General features: G+C 47.7%; 1 protein-coding gene across 5 annotated transcripts in view; it reads right to left on the bottom strand.

Annotated features, from left to right (window-relative positions):
* NUP205 (nucleoporin 205) overlaps positions 1–15,893 on the bottom strand; it is a 1,504,202-nt gene that overhangs the window by 956,955 nt on the left and 531,354 nt on the right. For all 5 annotated transcript variants that reach the window (XR_004540594.1, XM_033957880.1, XM_033957883.1 and 2 more), the window contains exon 15: positions 8,232–8,441. Coding sequence is in view for 4 of the 5 variants with exons in the window: in XM_033957880.1 (XP_033813771.1) it covers positions 8,232–8,441 (210 nt within the window). In the remaining variant the exon portion in view is untranslated. The remainder of the gene's footprint in view (positions 1–8,231; positions 8,442–15,893) is intronic.

The raw sequence follows: 15,893 nt of genomic DNA, 5'->3' as shown, positions 1-15,893 counted from the left end.
GAGAAAAAACAGTGTGACAAGCAGTGGCTGCTGCCAGAAGGATCTGCTGTATAAAGAGAGGCGTAGCCAGTAGAAGGTGTTGATGCCCCTGTACAGGTCATTGTTAAGGCCCCACTTGGAGTATTGTGTTCAGTTTTGAAGACTGTATCTGGCGAAGGACATAAGAAGACTTGAAGCGGTCCAGAGGAGGGTGACGTAAATGATAGGAGGCTTGCCCCAGAAGACGTATGAGGAGAGACTGGAAGCCCTGAATATGTATACCCTAGAGGAAAGGAGGGACAGAGGAGATATGATTCAGATGTTCAAATACTTGAAAGGTATTAACGTAGAACAAAATCTTTTTCAGATAAAGGAAAATGGTAAAACCAGAGGACATCATTTGAGGTTGAGGGGTGGTAGATTCAAAGGCAATGTTAGGAAGTTCTACTTTACGGAGAGGGTGGTGGATGCCTGGAATGCGTTCCCGAGAGAGGTGGTGGAGAGTAAAACTGTGACTGAATTCAAAGAAACGTGGGATGAACACAGAGGATCTAGAAAGCACAGTTACTTACCGTAACAGGTGTTATCCAGGGACAGCAGGCAGATATTCTTTACGCATTGGTGACGTCACCGACGGAGCCCTCGGTACGGACCTTTTTAACTAGAAAGTTCTAGTTGGCCGCACCGCGCGTGCGCGAGTGCCTTCCCGCCCGACGGAGGAGTGCGTGGTCCCCAGTTAGGATAAGCCAGCTAAGAAGCCAACCCGGGGAGGAGGGTGGGACGTAAGAATATCTGCCTGCTGTCCCTGGATAACACCTGTTACGGTAAGTAACTGTGCTTTATCCCAGGACAAGCAGGCAGCATATTCTTTACGCATGGGTGACCTCCAAGCTAACAGAGAGGGAGGAGGGATGGTTGGCCATTAGGAAAATAAATTTTGTAACACAGATTGGCCGAAGTGTCCATCCCGTCTGGAGAAGGCATCCAGACAGTAGTGAGTAGTGAACGTGTGAACTGAGGACCAAGTGGCCGCCTTGCAGATTTCCTCGATGGGCGTGGAACGGAGGAAAGCCACAGAAGCAGCCATAGCTCGGACTCTGTGGGCCGTGATAGCACCTTCCAGTGAGAGACCGGCCCGAGCATAGCAGAACGCAATACAGGCAGCAAGCCAGTTGGAAAGCGTCCGTTTGGAGACAGGACGACCTAGACGGTTAGGGTCGAAGGACAAAAAGAGCTGAGGAGATGAGCGGTGAGCCCTGGTACGGTCAAGGTAGTAGGCAAGGGCACGCTTACAATCCAGCGTGTGCAGCGCCTGTTCCCCAGGATGAGAATGGGGTTTAGGGAAAAAGACGGGCAACACAATGGACTGGTTGAGGTGAAAAGCTGAGACCACCTTGGGAAGGAATTTGGGATGGGTACGCAGAACCACCTTGTCATGGTGAAAAACAGTGAATGGTGGATCGGTGACCAGTGCATGCAGCTCACTAACCCTCCTGGCAGAGGTGATGGCAATGAGGAAAAGCACCTTCCAAGTAAGAAATTTGAGCGAAGTTGTGGCAAGAGGCTCAAACGGAGGTTTCATGAGCGCTGACAAAACCACATTCAGGTCCCAGACGACAGGAGGAGGCTTCAGAGGTCGTTTGACATTGAAGAGGCCTCTCATGAACCGGGAAACCAGTGGATGGGCCGTGAGAGGTTTTCCGAGGATAGGCTCATGAAACGCAGTGATGGCACTGAGGTGGACTCTGATGGAGGTAGATTTGAGGCCAGCATTGGACAGCGAGAGCAAATATTCCAGTACAGTTTCCACAGCCAACGAGGTGGGATCGTGATGATGCCGTAGACACCAAGAGGAGAACCTGGTCCACTTCTGATGGTAACATTGTAGGGTGGCCGGTTTCCTGTAGGCGTCCAAAATGAGACGGACAGGCTGAGATAGATTCTCAGGAGAGGTCAGCCCGAGAGAAACCAAGCTGTCAGGTGGAGCGAAGACAGATTGGGATGTAGTAGAGACTGATGCTGCTGTGTAAGTAGAGTAGGAAACACAGGAAGAGGAATGGGCTCCCTGGAGCTGAGCTGGAGCAGGAGGGAGAACCAGTGTTGGCGAGGCCACCGAGGAGCGATGAGAATCATGGTGGCCCTGTCCCTGCGGAGTTTGGACAAGGTCCGCAACATCAGAGGAAGTGGAGGAAAGGCATAAAGGAACCGATCTCTCCAATCGAGCAGGAATGCATCTGGGGCCAGACGATGAGGAGAGAAGAGTCTGGAACAGAATTGGGGCAGCTGATGGTTGTGAGGTGCTGCAAAGAGGTCCACCTGCGGAGTGCCCCAGCGAGCAAAGATGGAGTGGAGTGTTGAAGGGTCCAGCGTCGACTCGTGAGGTTGAAGGATGCGGCTGAGATTGTCGGCCAGGGAGTTCTGTTCGCCCTGGATATAGACAGCCTTGAGGAAGAGATTGCGGGCCGTGGCCCAGGTCCAGATGCGTAGAGCCTCCAGACAAAGGAGGCGAGATCCGGTGCCGCCTTGCTTGTTTATATAGTACATGGCGACTTGATTGTCTGTGCACAGGAGAAGAACCTGAGTGCATAGAAGATGCTGGAAAGCCTTGAGGGCGTAGAACATGGCTCTGAGTTCCAGGAAATTGATGTGATGTTGACGCTCCTGTGGGGTCCAAAGTCCCTGGGTGCGCAGATCTCCTAGGTGAGCTCCCCACGCGTAGGGGGAGGCATCCGTGGTGATGATCATGAAGTGAGGGGGTAGATGAAAGAGCAGACCCCTGGAAAGATTTGAGGAGTTCAACCACCATTGGAGAGATTGCTGAAGAGACGATGTCACAGAGATGGGATGAGAAAGAAGATCCGTAGTCTGTGACCATTGGTTGGCGAGAGTCCATTGAGGTGTTCTGAGGTGGAGACGTGCCAGAGGAAGGACATGTACTGTCGAGGCCATGTGGCCCAGGAGGACCATCATCTGTCGGGCAGGAATGGAGGGATACATGAGCACCTGACGACAGAGATGGAGCAGGGTCCGCTGACGATCGGAGGGGAGAAATGCCCTCATTAGTGTGGTGTCCAGAACTGCTCCGATGAATTGAAGTCGCTGGGTGGGAAGCAGATGCGACTTGGGGTAGTTGATCTCGAACCCCAGGAGGTGGAGGAGAGAGATGGTGTGATGAGTAGCTTGTAGCGTAGGAGCTTTCACCAACCAATCGTCCAAGTAGGGGAACACTTGGAGATTGTGAGACCTGAGGAAGGCCGCTACCACAATAAGGCACTTGGTGAATACCCTGGGTGATGAAGCGAGGCCAAAGGGTAGCACTTTGTACTGATAGTGGCGGTGTTGTACCTGGAACCGCAGGTAGCGGCGTGAATTCGTATTGATTGGGATGTGAGTGTAGGCCTCCTTGAGGTCCAGGGAACATAGCCAGTCGTGTTGAGAAAGAAGAGGATAAAGCGTGGCAAGGGAGAGCATTCTGAATTTTTCCTTGACGAGATACTTGTTGAGGTCCCTGAGTTCGAGAATGGGACGGAGGTCTCCCGTCTTCTTGGGAACCAGGAAGTAGCGGGAGTAGAATCCCTGACCCCTTTGTTCCGGAGGTACTTCTTCGATGGCATTGAGAAGAAGGAGGGATTGAACCTCCCTCAGGAGGAGGGGGGTTTGGGAGAAGTGAGAAGCAGACTCTACGGGAGGGTTGTCCGGTGGAAGAGTCTGGAAGTTGAGAGAGTAGCCGTGGTGGATGATGTTGAGGACCCACTGGTCCGATGTGATGACCTCCCAACGGCTGAAAAATATGAGGAGACGACCTCCGATTGGTTGTGGAAGAGGTAGCGAAGGTGGAAGACTGGCTATGCCCTGGAGAGAAGAGTCAAAAGGGCTGAGAAGGTTTAGCAGGAGGAAGAGGCTTGTTGGGTTGATTGGACTGAGAACGAGCCTGTGCCTGGTGTTGGTGCTGCCGGGGCCGCCGAGGTTGTTGGGAAGGCGGATTGAGTGGCCTGGCTGAGAACCTACGCTGATAGGAGGATTGAGGCCTGTAAGGTCGGGCAGGCGGAGCCTTTTTCTTGGGTTTAATCAGGGTGTCCCACCTGGTTTCATGTGCAGAGAGTTTCTGGGTGGTGGAATCCAGGGACTCTCCAAAAAGTTCATCCCCAAGACAGGGGGCGTTGGCCAGACGATCTTGGTGGTTAATGTCCAAATCTGAGACTCTCAGCCAGGCCAGGCGGCGCATGGCTACAGCCATGGCAGAGGCACGGGAGGTGAGCTCGAAGGAATCATAGATAGAGCGGACCATAAATTTTCTTAACTGAAGGAGACCAGAGATATGCTGTTGAAAAAGTGGAACCTTTCTCTCCGGAAGATACTTTTGGAGGGCGGACAGCTGTTGAACCAAGTGTTTCATGTAAAATGAAAAATGGAAGGAATAATTGTTCGCCCTGTTGGCCAGCATGGCATTCTGATAGAGCCTCTTGCCAAACTTGTCCATGGTTTTACCCTCTCTGCCAGGAGGGGTGGAGGCATAGACACTGGAGCCCTGAGTCTTCTTTAAGGTGGATTCAACAAGAAGAGACTCATGGGGCAATTGGGACTTATCGAACCCTGGAATTGGGATAACGCGATAGAGGTTATCCAACTTGCGGGGGGCCCCAGGTACTGTAAGGGGGTTCTCCCAATTTTTGTAGAAAGTCTCCCGTAGGATGACGTGTACGGGCAACTTAAGAAACTCCTTAGGAGGTTGTTCAAAATCCAAAGCCTCCAGAAAGGCTTAGGATTTTTTGGAGTCTGACTCCAGAGGGAGGGATAAAGCTGCTGACATCTCCCTGAGGAACTTTGAGAAGGAGGATTGCTCAGGTTTAGAGGTGGTATCGGGTGCTGAGGGATCCTCATCGGATGAGGAGAGATCCTCCTCGGTACCGGGGGGGGACTCTTCCCATAAGTCTGGGTCCCGGACCTCTGGGTGCGCATGCCGAGACACCGGGGTGGAAGGTTCGGTATGGTGAGTCTTGGATAAAGATTTCCCAGAGCGCACCGAAACGGTACCGGGAGAAGAGGACCGGCGTCGATCCCGGTCCCGGGAAGAATGGTGCCCCGCCCGGTCCCGAGGTGGATCCATAGTGGTATGGGAGTGAACCACAGGATGGGCATGAAGTTGCTCAGCCGAAAGAATCGGCATGGAGGTATTAATTGGTACCGATGGGGTGGATACCGGTGGCTCGGTACGGGGCTCGGGCCGGTCTGGTACCGAAAGGAGCGGAGCCAGGATAGTAGGTAACAGGTGCTGGAGTTGATGTTGCAGCTGTTCCTGTAGTTGAGATTGGAGGATGGCCGCAATTCGGTCATCCAGGGGTGGCACCGGAACCGCTTTCTTTTGCTTCGGTTCCTTAGGTGCCGCTCCACGCCCCGGCGATGAGGAGGCCGATGACGAGGCACTCACCGAAATCGGGGCGGAGCGTTTTCGGGGTCGGCGCGAGGACGGCAAGGTCGGTGTCGCCACTGTGGCTGGTGGACGCTCGAGGGAAGAGGGAGGCTTCTTAGCCGGCTTACCTGGCGCCAGCGGCGCCGATGTGGGGTCGGGTGGTGTCGAAGTAGGCGGTGCCGATTTTGATGGTACCGCTGTCGATGCCGAGGAGTCCATCGTCGACCCGGTGCCGAACAAAAGATTTTGTTGGATTTGACGATTCTTGAGTGTTCGCTTTTTAAGAGTGGCACAGCGGGTGCAGGAGTCCGCCCGATGCTCCGGACCCAAACACTGCAAACACCAATTGTGTGGGTCAGTGAGGGAGATCGGGCATGCACACCGCTGGCACTTCTTAAAAACGGCTTGCGGGGGCATGAAGGGAAAAACAGCCTCCGCAAAATCGAACCCCGAGGCCTGTATAATGGCAACAGGCCCCGCCGGGGCAAAGACGAAAAAAGGTTAAAAAAATAAAGTTTTTTTTTTTTTTGATAAATCAAAGAAAAAGAAACCCGAAGGTAAAAAGAAAAGAAAATGGAAAAAATTTCGCGAGCGGGAAGGCAAAAAAGTGAGTTCAACGGCCGTTGAAAAACACACGCGTCTTCTTCGCTCCGCGGAAACGAAGAAACTGGGGACCACGCACTCCTCCGTCGGGCGGGAAGGCACTCGCGCACGCGCGGTGCGGCCAACTAGAACTTTCTAGTTAAAAAGATCCGTACCGAGGGCTCCGTCGGTGACGTCACCCATGCGTAAAGAATATGCTGCCTGCTTGTCCTGGGATAATCAGAAAATAATCTAATATAATAAAGAGCTAGCCGCGCATGCGCACTCCTATTTGCGTGTTCTGTGCGCTGTAGGTCTGTGGCCGAAGGAGTGCGCATGCGCGCAACTAAGTCACCAGCCTATCGCCTCCACAAGCCAGACCGCAGCCAGACGACGATCTCCGTTCCTCCTTTGCCGCCCACCCCCTTCTCTTCCCGCGGGCCCGAATGGCGATTCCAGCAGCGTGTGCATCACTCTTCACACGCTGCTTCGGGCCCTTCTACTGCCCTGATTTGCTCTGCCACGTCTCTGATGATGTCATCAGGGACGTGCCAGAGTAAATCAGGGCAGTAGAAGGGCCCGAAGCAGCGTGTGGAGACTGATGCAAGAGCTGCTGGAATCACCACCTTTGTAGACCGGACCGCGGGAAGGGAAAGGGGGGGGGGTAGAGGAAACGCTAATGCTGCTGCACAGGGAACTGGTGGGGGGGAGGGAAATGGAGGGGGAGGGAATGCTGCTTTGGACAGACAGACAGAGAGAGGAAGGCAAACACAAAGAAAATAAGAAAGACACAGGGGCAGGTGCACAGGGAACTGGTGTGGGGGGAGGGAAATGGAGGGGGATGGAATGCTGCTTTGGACAGACAGACAGAGGGAGGAAGGGAGACAGAAAGAAAAGAAGAAAGACACAGGGGCAGGGAGATACACAGAAAGACAGACAGGCAAAGGGGGCCAGGGACAGAGACAGACAGAAAGTACAGCGGGAGCCGCTTCAGGAGGGGTGCGGGATGCGGCAGTGGGAACTTTTCCAATGGGTGCAACTGGGTGGCTGTCGGGAACCTCTGATCAGGGGCAGAGCAAGGTAAGAGTATCATAGGGATAAGAAGGAGGAGGGAGGATAAAAAAGGAAGGGATGCCTACTGCTGGACAGGGGGAGAAGGAAAGAGATGCTGATGGACAGGGGAGGTGAAGAAAAAGGAACGGATGACTAATGTTGGACAGGGGGAGAAGGAAACAGGTGCTGCTGGACAAGGGGGAGGTAAAACAAAGGGAGAAGGGCTGCTGCTGTATAAAGAGAGCAGTGAAGGGGTGGTGGTGGACACAGTGGAGGTAAAAGGAAGGGAAAATGGACAGGGGGAGCAGGCAAGGGGTGGTGATGGACAGCCAAGGAAAAAGAAAGGCAGAAAGAAAGACAGACACACACACATATGTTCTAGCACCCGTTAATGTAACGGGATTAAAGACTAGTATTAAATATTGAACTAAGGCCAGTATTGGGCAGACTTGCACGGTCTGTGTCTTGTGTATGGCCATTTGGTGGGGGATGGGCTGGGGAGGGATTCAGTGGCTTGGAGGATATAGATGGGCTGGAGTAGGTTTTAACGGAGATTTTGGCAGTTGAACCCAAGCATAGTACCGGGTAGAGCTTTGGATTCTTGCCCAGAAATAGCTAAGAAAAAAAAATTTAAAAATTTAAATTGAATCAGGTTGGGCAGACTGGATGGACCATTCGGGTCTTTATCTGCTGTCATCTACTATGTTACTATGTAGATCAGGGGTGTCCAACCTTTTGGCTTCCCTGGGCCACACTGGCTGAAAAAAATGTTTCTGGGGCCGCACAAACACGCAAACGCTGCAGCAAGACAGAGGAGGGAGTCGGCAAGACAGAAAACACCCGGGGGCAGCATCGCCCTCGAACGGGGCCGCACAAAATACTTCACAGGGCCACATGCGGCCCTTGGGCCGCAAGTTGGACACCCCTGATGTAGATAGATTGTGAACCCACTGGGACAGACAGGGAAAAATACTTGAGTACCTGAATAAACTCATGTAAACCGTTCTGAGCTCTCCTGGGTGAACAGTATAAAAAACTGAATAAATAAATTCAGAAATGCTTGGTTTAACACACAGTAACAAGAAAACTGCTGTAAAACCCATTAATGCAGTCGAATGGCAACATGTTTCCAGGGGATAACCATGCATTAAATGCTTAATGCACTTCAATAAATAAAAAGCCTCTATAAGAAATAAAGAGACATTACCTTCTCAGCAGTTTTTCTGTAAGCTCTTGTCTGGAAACGCAGAAACACAGAGTCCCTGAGGAACTGAAGATAAGGATCAAAACCGGGAGAACGGAGTCCAGCCCCCAAATTAGAAGGGAAGGAACTTTCTACTAGAGTGCTGATAAGCTCACAGAATGCTCGTGTCAAAGGGTATTCCTCACATCGAGACTCAATCTCATTCAGCTCCACCTGTTTCAGAAAAAGGATAAGTTCAAGAAATCATATACCAGAAGAAGCGTCACACGTTTTCTGTACACTTATTTTTTGACTTACAATTACTTACACTCGTATCATACTTCATATTGTAAGTAGAGGTCTGCATGGGAACGGGGATCGTGGGAATCCATTGGGTCCCGCAGGAATCCCCCCTGATCCACGGGACTCCCACGGGGACCCCCTCCCTTTAGCCAATGGGACTCCCACAGGGATGGAAGGCTTTGGAAGCAGGGTTCGTCTTACTGAGGTCTATTAAATTTTAATGCAGCTGAGAGACCAGTCCGGCGCCATGGTAGAAACAGCCATGCTGAGCAGTGAGCTCAGCACGCACACAGCTGAAAGCCTTGCTGATTGGTCCGTTGGCACGGCAGGGCGGGAACATCAGGCAAGGCTCTCAGCTGTTTATGTGCTGAGCTTACTGCTCAGCATGTACACAGCTGAGAGCCTTGCTTGCTGATTGGTCAGCAAGGCTATAGCAGGAAGACACTTATTTAGTGATCCACCCAGGACCCCAAAGGCCCTGATACTGGTGAGACTCGTCTCGAACTAGAAGAGACTGACCAGAGGAGGCAGGAGACAAGGAACTGAGTGATTTTTTTTTTTCTTCTTTCAGATCTAAGCTGAGGACGGAGCAGCAGTGAGTACAGCAGGCATGAGGAGGTGCTACAGAGAAGCAGAAGGATTTGGCAGCTGGCAGTCAGGTAATTAACTTAAGAACATACATAAGAAATGCCTTCACCGAATCAGACCTCTGGTCCATCTAGTCAGTGACCCGCACACGCGGAGGCCAATCCAGGTGTTCCCTGTTTAAGACCTAGGTGTTCCCTGATGAGGTCCTTAAATTCCCATATCCCTCAATGTGATTTGCAAGGAGGTGTGCATCCAACTTGCACTTGAATCCCATAATGGAGGTTTCCATCACTACCTCCTCCGGGAGAGCATTCCAAGCATCCACCACTCGCTGTGTAAAACAAAACTTTCTGACATTAGTCCTGGGCCTGTCGCCCCTCAATTTCAGTCTATGACCTCTTGTCCGAGTCACATTTGACAACGGCAATAGTGATGCTTCTTGCTCTATTTTGTCAAAACCTTTTAGCAATTTAAAAGTCTCTATCATGTCCCCTCTCAGTCTTCTCCTCTCAAGAAACTGGAATTGATGATCCTGATGAAATCTTATACTGTTTTTATATTTTCATATTGTGTTTTATTTTTTAATTTATCTGCGTCTTTTTCAAATAAAGATTTCATCAGGATCATCAATTCCATAGTTTCTTTTGTGTTTGCACTGCTATTTTCCTAGTGGAATCTCTGGTGGAACCCTTTTTTTGTTTTCTGTTCAGGTAATTAACTTATAAATCCCCTCTTTTACTAAGGCGTGCTAGCCGATTTAGCATGCTAAATGCTAACGCGTCCATAAAATATAATGGACACGTCAGCCTTAGTAAAAGAGGGAGGTTTATAAGTTAATTACCTGAACAGAAAACAAAAAAAGGGTTCCACCAAAGAGATTCCACAAGGAAAACAGCAACGCAAACACAAAAGAAACTGTGAAATTGATGATCCTGTCAGAACTAATTGCTGCTTTTTATGGGGACGGGCGGGGATGGAAGGAATTCCTTGCGGGGATGGGTGGGGACTGAGAGGATCCTGGCGGGGACAGGTGGGGATGGAGAGGATCCTGGCGAGAACGGGTGGGATTTCTATCCCCGCACAATTCTCTAATTGTAAGCTAACATGAACAGGACTGTGTAAACTTATATTAGTGGGTTTAAACTATAAAATAATAAGCCTTCAATTTCTAATTTGTTTTTCCAGGGAGGGTGGGAGCTTGAACGGGGGATATATTTTGTATTATTATTTGATTGATTGTAGTGGGAGGGAGGGGGGAAACTATATTTTGTTTTATTATTTGATAGGCTATAAGCGCTGTTCATTGTATTTCTTGTGTGTAATTTTTTTTTCAATTTGTAATCAAAGTGAAAATCAATAAAGAACTACAAAAAAAAAAAAAGGTTACATGTTGTATTGCACTCATTCTCAAATCAAGCCTGGAGAAGCACCAGCCAGTCAGGATTTTACAATATGTGCAATGAATATGCATAAGAAATTTACACGCAATGGAAGGAGTATGCAAATCTCTCATATACATATTCTGAAAACCTGCCTATCTAGTACTACCCAAGAACAAGTTTGTGAACCTGTTAATTTCAGAAAAAAAATAGTCCAGGGATTTTTACCTGTTTTTCGAAAGAGGGTTTTTACCTTAGAAAAAAAATAAATCAACCAACCAACCAAAGCTCACTGTTAAAACAGAACCATTGTCCTGAGTAACAGGAGAACCTGTCTAATCCTTTACTCCTTCTCCTCTGCCCTCCAACCCAGCCAGCTGACCAACGTGGTAATTAGGCCAGAAGTGGAAAGATGGAGAAGGTAATCAGAACTGAAGGTAGTGAAGAAGATGAAGGCTCTTGGTGATGAACAGAACACCAGGAGGTAAAACATGTCCACTTCTGTTGAAAGCATTTCTGGGTAGATCTAATCTAATCTTCCATTTGTGAGTTGCACATACCTATACAGGCTCAAGGCGACAGATCAAAGAGGAAGGGGGAAATAGTAGGGGAAGGGGGCATAGAGAAGCAAGAGGAGGGACTTAGAAGTAGGGGGTGCTATACAGAAACTAAGACAGTTAATTGTCAAAGAGGTGAGTCTTAAGGTTTTTTCTAAATGTGGTGTATTTTGTCTCTTTCCCGATAGCTTCTGATAGGTCATTCCAGGTTTTTACACCCAGATAAGTTAGCAGAGTGAAGGTATTTTGTGGATGGCAGGTTTAGTTGGATTCTGTTAAGGATTCTTTTTGATGTCGACCAAACAGTAGAGAATAGTTGGATGAGAGGAGCTGCTGAGTTTCCGTATAGAATATGGTGTAGGATACATGATTTGAAAATTATTCGGGATGATATTAGGAGCCAATGTGGTTGTCTGATGAAGGTTGTGATTGAATCAAATTTCATTAATTTGTAGATTAGTCTAATGGCTGTGTTCTGGATGAGTTGCAGTTTGTGGATAAGAGTAGTGTTGATGCCAAGGTAGGTGGAGTTGCAATAGTCCAGTTGAGGTAGGACCATCATCTGAATGATCAGAGCAAAGTGGTGTGGGTGGAAGTATGATCTTGTAAGTCGCAGTTGATGCATAGTGTAGATGGTCTTTTTCTGAAGGTTAGATATTTGTGGTTCCATTGTGAGAGAGTCGTCTAAGATGTAGCCTAGTACCTTGGTGGATTTATCCATTATGAGAGTGATGCCTGATGAAAGAGTGAGGTTAGATATGACATTCTGTTGTGCAGTGTGGAAACCAATAGCTTTGGTCTTAGTGGCGTTCAGTTTCAGCTTGTTGTTCGTTGCCCAGGTTTGAATTTTATCTTTATTGTCTGAGATTTTTTCAGCAATATTAGATGGTTATTGGTTATGGGGATGAGTGGGAGGATGTCGTCGGCATAAGATAGTACAGTTTCGTCTTCCATTAGATGGTTTTCCAGATGCAGCAATAATAGCTTGAACATGAAAATATGTTGTAGTTACACCAAAAGGTACCAAGCTGTTAAGTGTAAAGACTGCAGATTGGGATGTAACAAGGATCCATGACTTTGAGTGAGTAGAGTCAGAAAGACCTGTAGTGGAATCAGATGCTTCACAGTCAGCTGAAGTAAAAGGGAGAAGCAAGGTTGGCTGAGTCACTGAGGAACTATCAGGATCATGGTGGCTGATTCTCTCTTGAGCTTGATCAAGGTCTTCAGAATGAGAGAGGTTGGTAGAAAGGCATTTAAGAATTTGTTTGTCCAATCCCAAAAAATCCATCTGCCTCGAGAAGTTGCGGAGAGTATTGCCTGAAGCAAAACTGAGGCAGTTTGTGATTGAAGGGAGACACAAACAGGTCTATTTGAGGAATTCCTCAAAACTAGAAAATGTGACAAAGTACTCTGGAGTTGAGGGTCCACTCGTGTGGCTGGAGGAATTTGCTGAGCTTGTCGGCCAGAATCTTCTGTTTCCCTTGAACATATATAGTCTTTAAAAATATGTTGCGAGGAATCATTCAATTCCAGATGTGTTGGGCTTCTTGACAAAGAAGGAGAGAGCCCGTGCCGCCCTGTTTGTTGATGTAATACATTGTGACTAGGTTGTCCATTCGAACTAGGACAACGTGGTTGGACAGAGTATTTTGAAAGTGATGAGAGCATTTTGAATGGCCTTTAATTATAGAAGGTTGATATTGTGACGGGGCCAGGGGTAAGCCTAGCGCTGGCAACCCGGCTCCTGCCCCAGGCGCAACTCCGAGCACTCCCTGGAGGGCCACGCAGGGAAACCACAGCAGAAAAGAAACTCCACTAATAATGGATAGTTCAAGTTTTATTACCCAGTTCAATGGCACTGGGTCTTAGGCAGCCACATTGGCTGATTGGGCTTGGAAAAGATTTTACATAAACAATAATTCTCCTTCAGAGTAAGTCCACACTGCATTCAGGAAAACCAAAAATAAACCAAAACTTTTTCTTTTAAAACTTGCTATATTGTGCCTGCAGTTGCTTCAGGAAGTTCTCACCGCCTGACGTATAAATGCCCCCACTACCCTTTTGATTACGGGGTAGGGGCTGGGAACCATCCACCCTTTGTTTAATGGTCTAAAGTCCCTACCCAAAGTTCCCACTATCAGGGCTGTGCAATGTCGGGTCACTGAATCCACTCCGGGCTTTACTTCTCCCTTCAAGGTTAGTTAGCAGTATCCCATCCCCACTCACTACGCTTAGCTTGCATACAGGGATTCTGGTTTAATTTCTGCTACTAACCAAACCTCACATTTACCCCTCCAACACTCATTCATTATACAGTCCTTCCTAAGGACAGAACTGTTACTCTCAAATATGTTAGACCATTGTTACAGCACAAACTTTCATTCTTTTCCCCCACACAGTACCTTACAGACTCATGCTGCAATCAGACACATACTCCAAGGCTTCAGGGCTGCAGTCCATGTCCTTTCTCTCAGAGAGGTCTCCCTCTACCTCAATGAAAGACTCCTCACTTTCTGAATCTGGATACAGGCTGTCCTCTGAAGCAGCCTTTGGCAAGCCCTGCTCCTGGAGCTTTGCTCTTCCCCTTAGTCTCTGCTTGTGAAGCAAAGTTTTGCTAGTCTGCCAGTGATGTGGGTTAGGAAGTTTCCTAGCAGAGGGCTGTAAGACTAGCTGCTAGCTTCTCGTTCCCTGCTCTGTAACGCAGGCCCTTCCCTCCAAGTTCCTGATTGCCTGTGGGGGTTCTCAGCTCGCCTTGATTTATTCCGCTGGGTAACATTCACTCCTGCTCTAGCCACGTTCTGCCTGTCAGCTCCACCCCCTTCCTTAATCCTTACTGGGTCAGATTTCCTGACCAGAGGTTTAGCTGCAGAATTAACAGAGGATTTATAAAAGGGATTATAGTGACTTGGAACAGGTATTATGTTCTCCTCTGCCATTCCTTCTCTGTTCCGCCCTGCCTGTCTGCTCTTACTACTGGGAACAGAGTTAATGGGCAGCTTCCTGGGCTTAGGAATAGGCACATTTGTTTGAGAGGCAGGGCTTAAAGCAGGTTTTAAACCAGTGACAGGAGCATCCCTGTCACAATATGTCATGATTTTTATTGCAAATTCAAAAAACCTTGTGTCTTGAGATCATCCAGGTGACCCCCTAAACATACATGGACACATCTGAGGTGAGAACTTTTTGATGTGGAGGAACCTGAAATTTCATCAATGGGAAACCATTGGAAAGATTGACAGGGTTCATCCACCACAACACTGATTTTTGAAGTGGTGAAGTGACCTTGAAATTTTTGGATAAGGGATTGAAGGCTTGAGGTCACTGAGAGGCCAGAGACCACTGAGGCACTCTTGAGATGTAGGTGTGCAAATGTGGTAACGTAGTAAAGATGAAGTACAGTGTTTTGTCTCTGTTGAGGAAGATAAACTCATAACTGATTGGTATCAAGTATGGCTCCTATAAATTGGAGACATTGTGAGGGTTATAGTTGAGACCCTGGAAAGTTGACTTCTAATCTATGGACAGTTTGGTTGCCAAGCAAACTGTCTGAGATATGGCTATTATTAGCCAATTGTCTAGATAAGGAAACATTTGGAGACCATAAGTCCGAAGTGCTACTGTTACAACTACCTGACATTTTGTGAAAACTCTTGGAGGGGACACTAGACCGAAAGGAAGAACATTACACCGGTAATGCTGATGAACTATTCGGAAGCGGAGAAATTCCCTGTGGTCTAGATGAAAGGAGATGTGCTTATAAGCCTCTTGAGATCTAGAGAGCATAGACAATCGTTTTGATCTAGAAGGGATGTTGCAAGGGATTACATGCAGAACTTTTCCCTCACTAGATATTCGTTGCAATTTCAGAGATCGAGAATTGGGCGCAAACCTCCCATCTACTTTGGAATTAGAAAATACCTGGAGTAGAACCCTTGATTTTTCTGTAGGAGGAACTTCCTCTATTGCATTAAGTTGAAGTAAAGCATCTATTTCCTGAAGAAGAAGGGACATGTACTGAGATGTAAGAGAGGACTCTTTAATTTGGATTTGAAATCAAGAGAGTACCCCTACTTTATGATTTGTAAAACCCATATAACAATGGAGTCCATCATTGGTAAAAAGTTTGAAGATGGCCACAGATTATCTGTCAATTCAGAGGTGGTGGTTTGGCCAAAGAAGCAGCAAGATAACATCTTTTATAAATATAAAGAAGTCGACTTCTGAGCAGGTTTAGCAGATGGAGACTTCTTAGATTTGTTAAGAGTATTCCAACTCTGTTCATGCTGAGTAAGCTTTTGTATGGCAGACTCTACTTTCTCTACAAACATGAAATCTCAGCCAAGTGTTGTTGAAGAATTATGTCCATATAAGAGACTCGTAGCCAGGCCATGGCAGAAGCTCTGGATGTCAGCTCAAACACGTCAAAAGTAGTATGAACCATATAATTTCTGGTTTGCAGCACAGTATGATTTCAATGCAGGAAGATGAGCCGGTAGAATATATTACCGACATCTTTTTAAGCAACTGCTTGAAATAAAAAGACATGAAAACATTAAAATTCAATACTCATTGAATTTTGGTATAAACAATGACTAAACTTGTCCATAGTTCTATCTTCATGACCTGGAGGGACTGTGGCATAAACTTTGGAGCTAGACGACTTTCTAAGGATGAATTCTACCAGCAACAACTAATGTTGGAGTTGCGGTTTATCAAACCCTGGAAATGAAATCCTATATAGGGAGTCTAACTTCCTAGGAGCTATAAGCACTGACACTGGAGTCTCCCAATTTTTCAGAAGAGACTCTTTCAAAAGATTATGAAGTGCAATTTTAAAAGCACCTTGGGAGATTTAACGA

The sequence above is a fragment of the Geotrypetes seraphini genome, chromosome 9 (assembly GCF_902459505.1).
Source record: "Geotrypetes seraphini chromosome 9, aGeoSer1.1, whole genome shotgun sequence".
Classification (NCBI taxonomy): Eukaryota; Metazoa; Chordata; class Amphibia; order Gymnophiona; family Dermophiidae; genus Geotrypetes; species Geotrypetes seraphini.
Note: the sequence above shows the minus strand (reverse complement) of the source record. Positions and strands in the feature narration are given on the sequence as shown.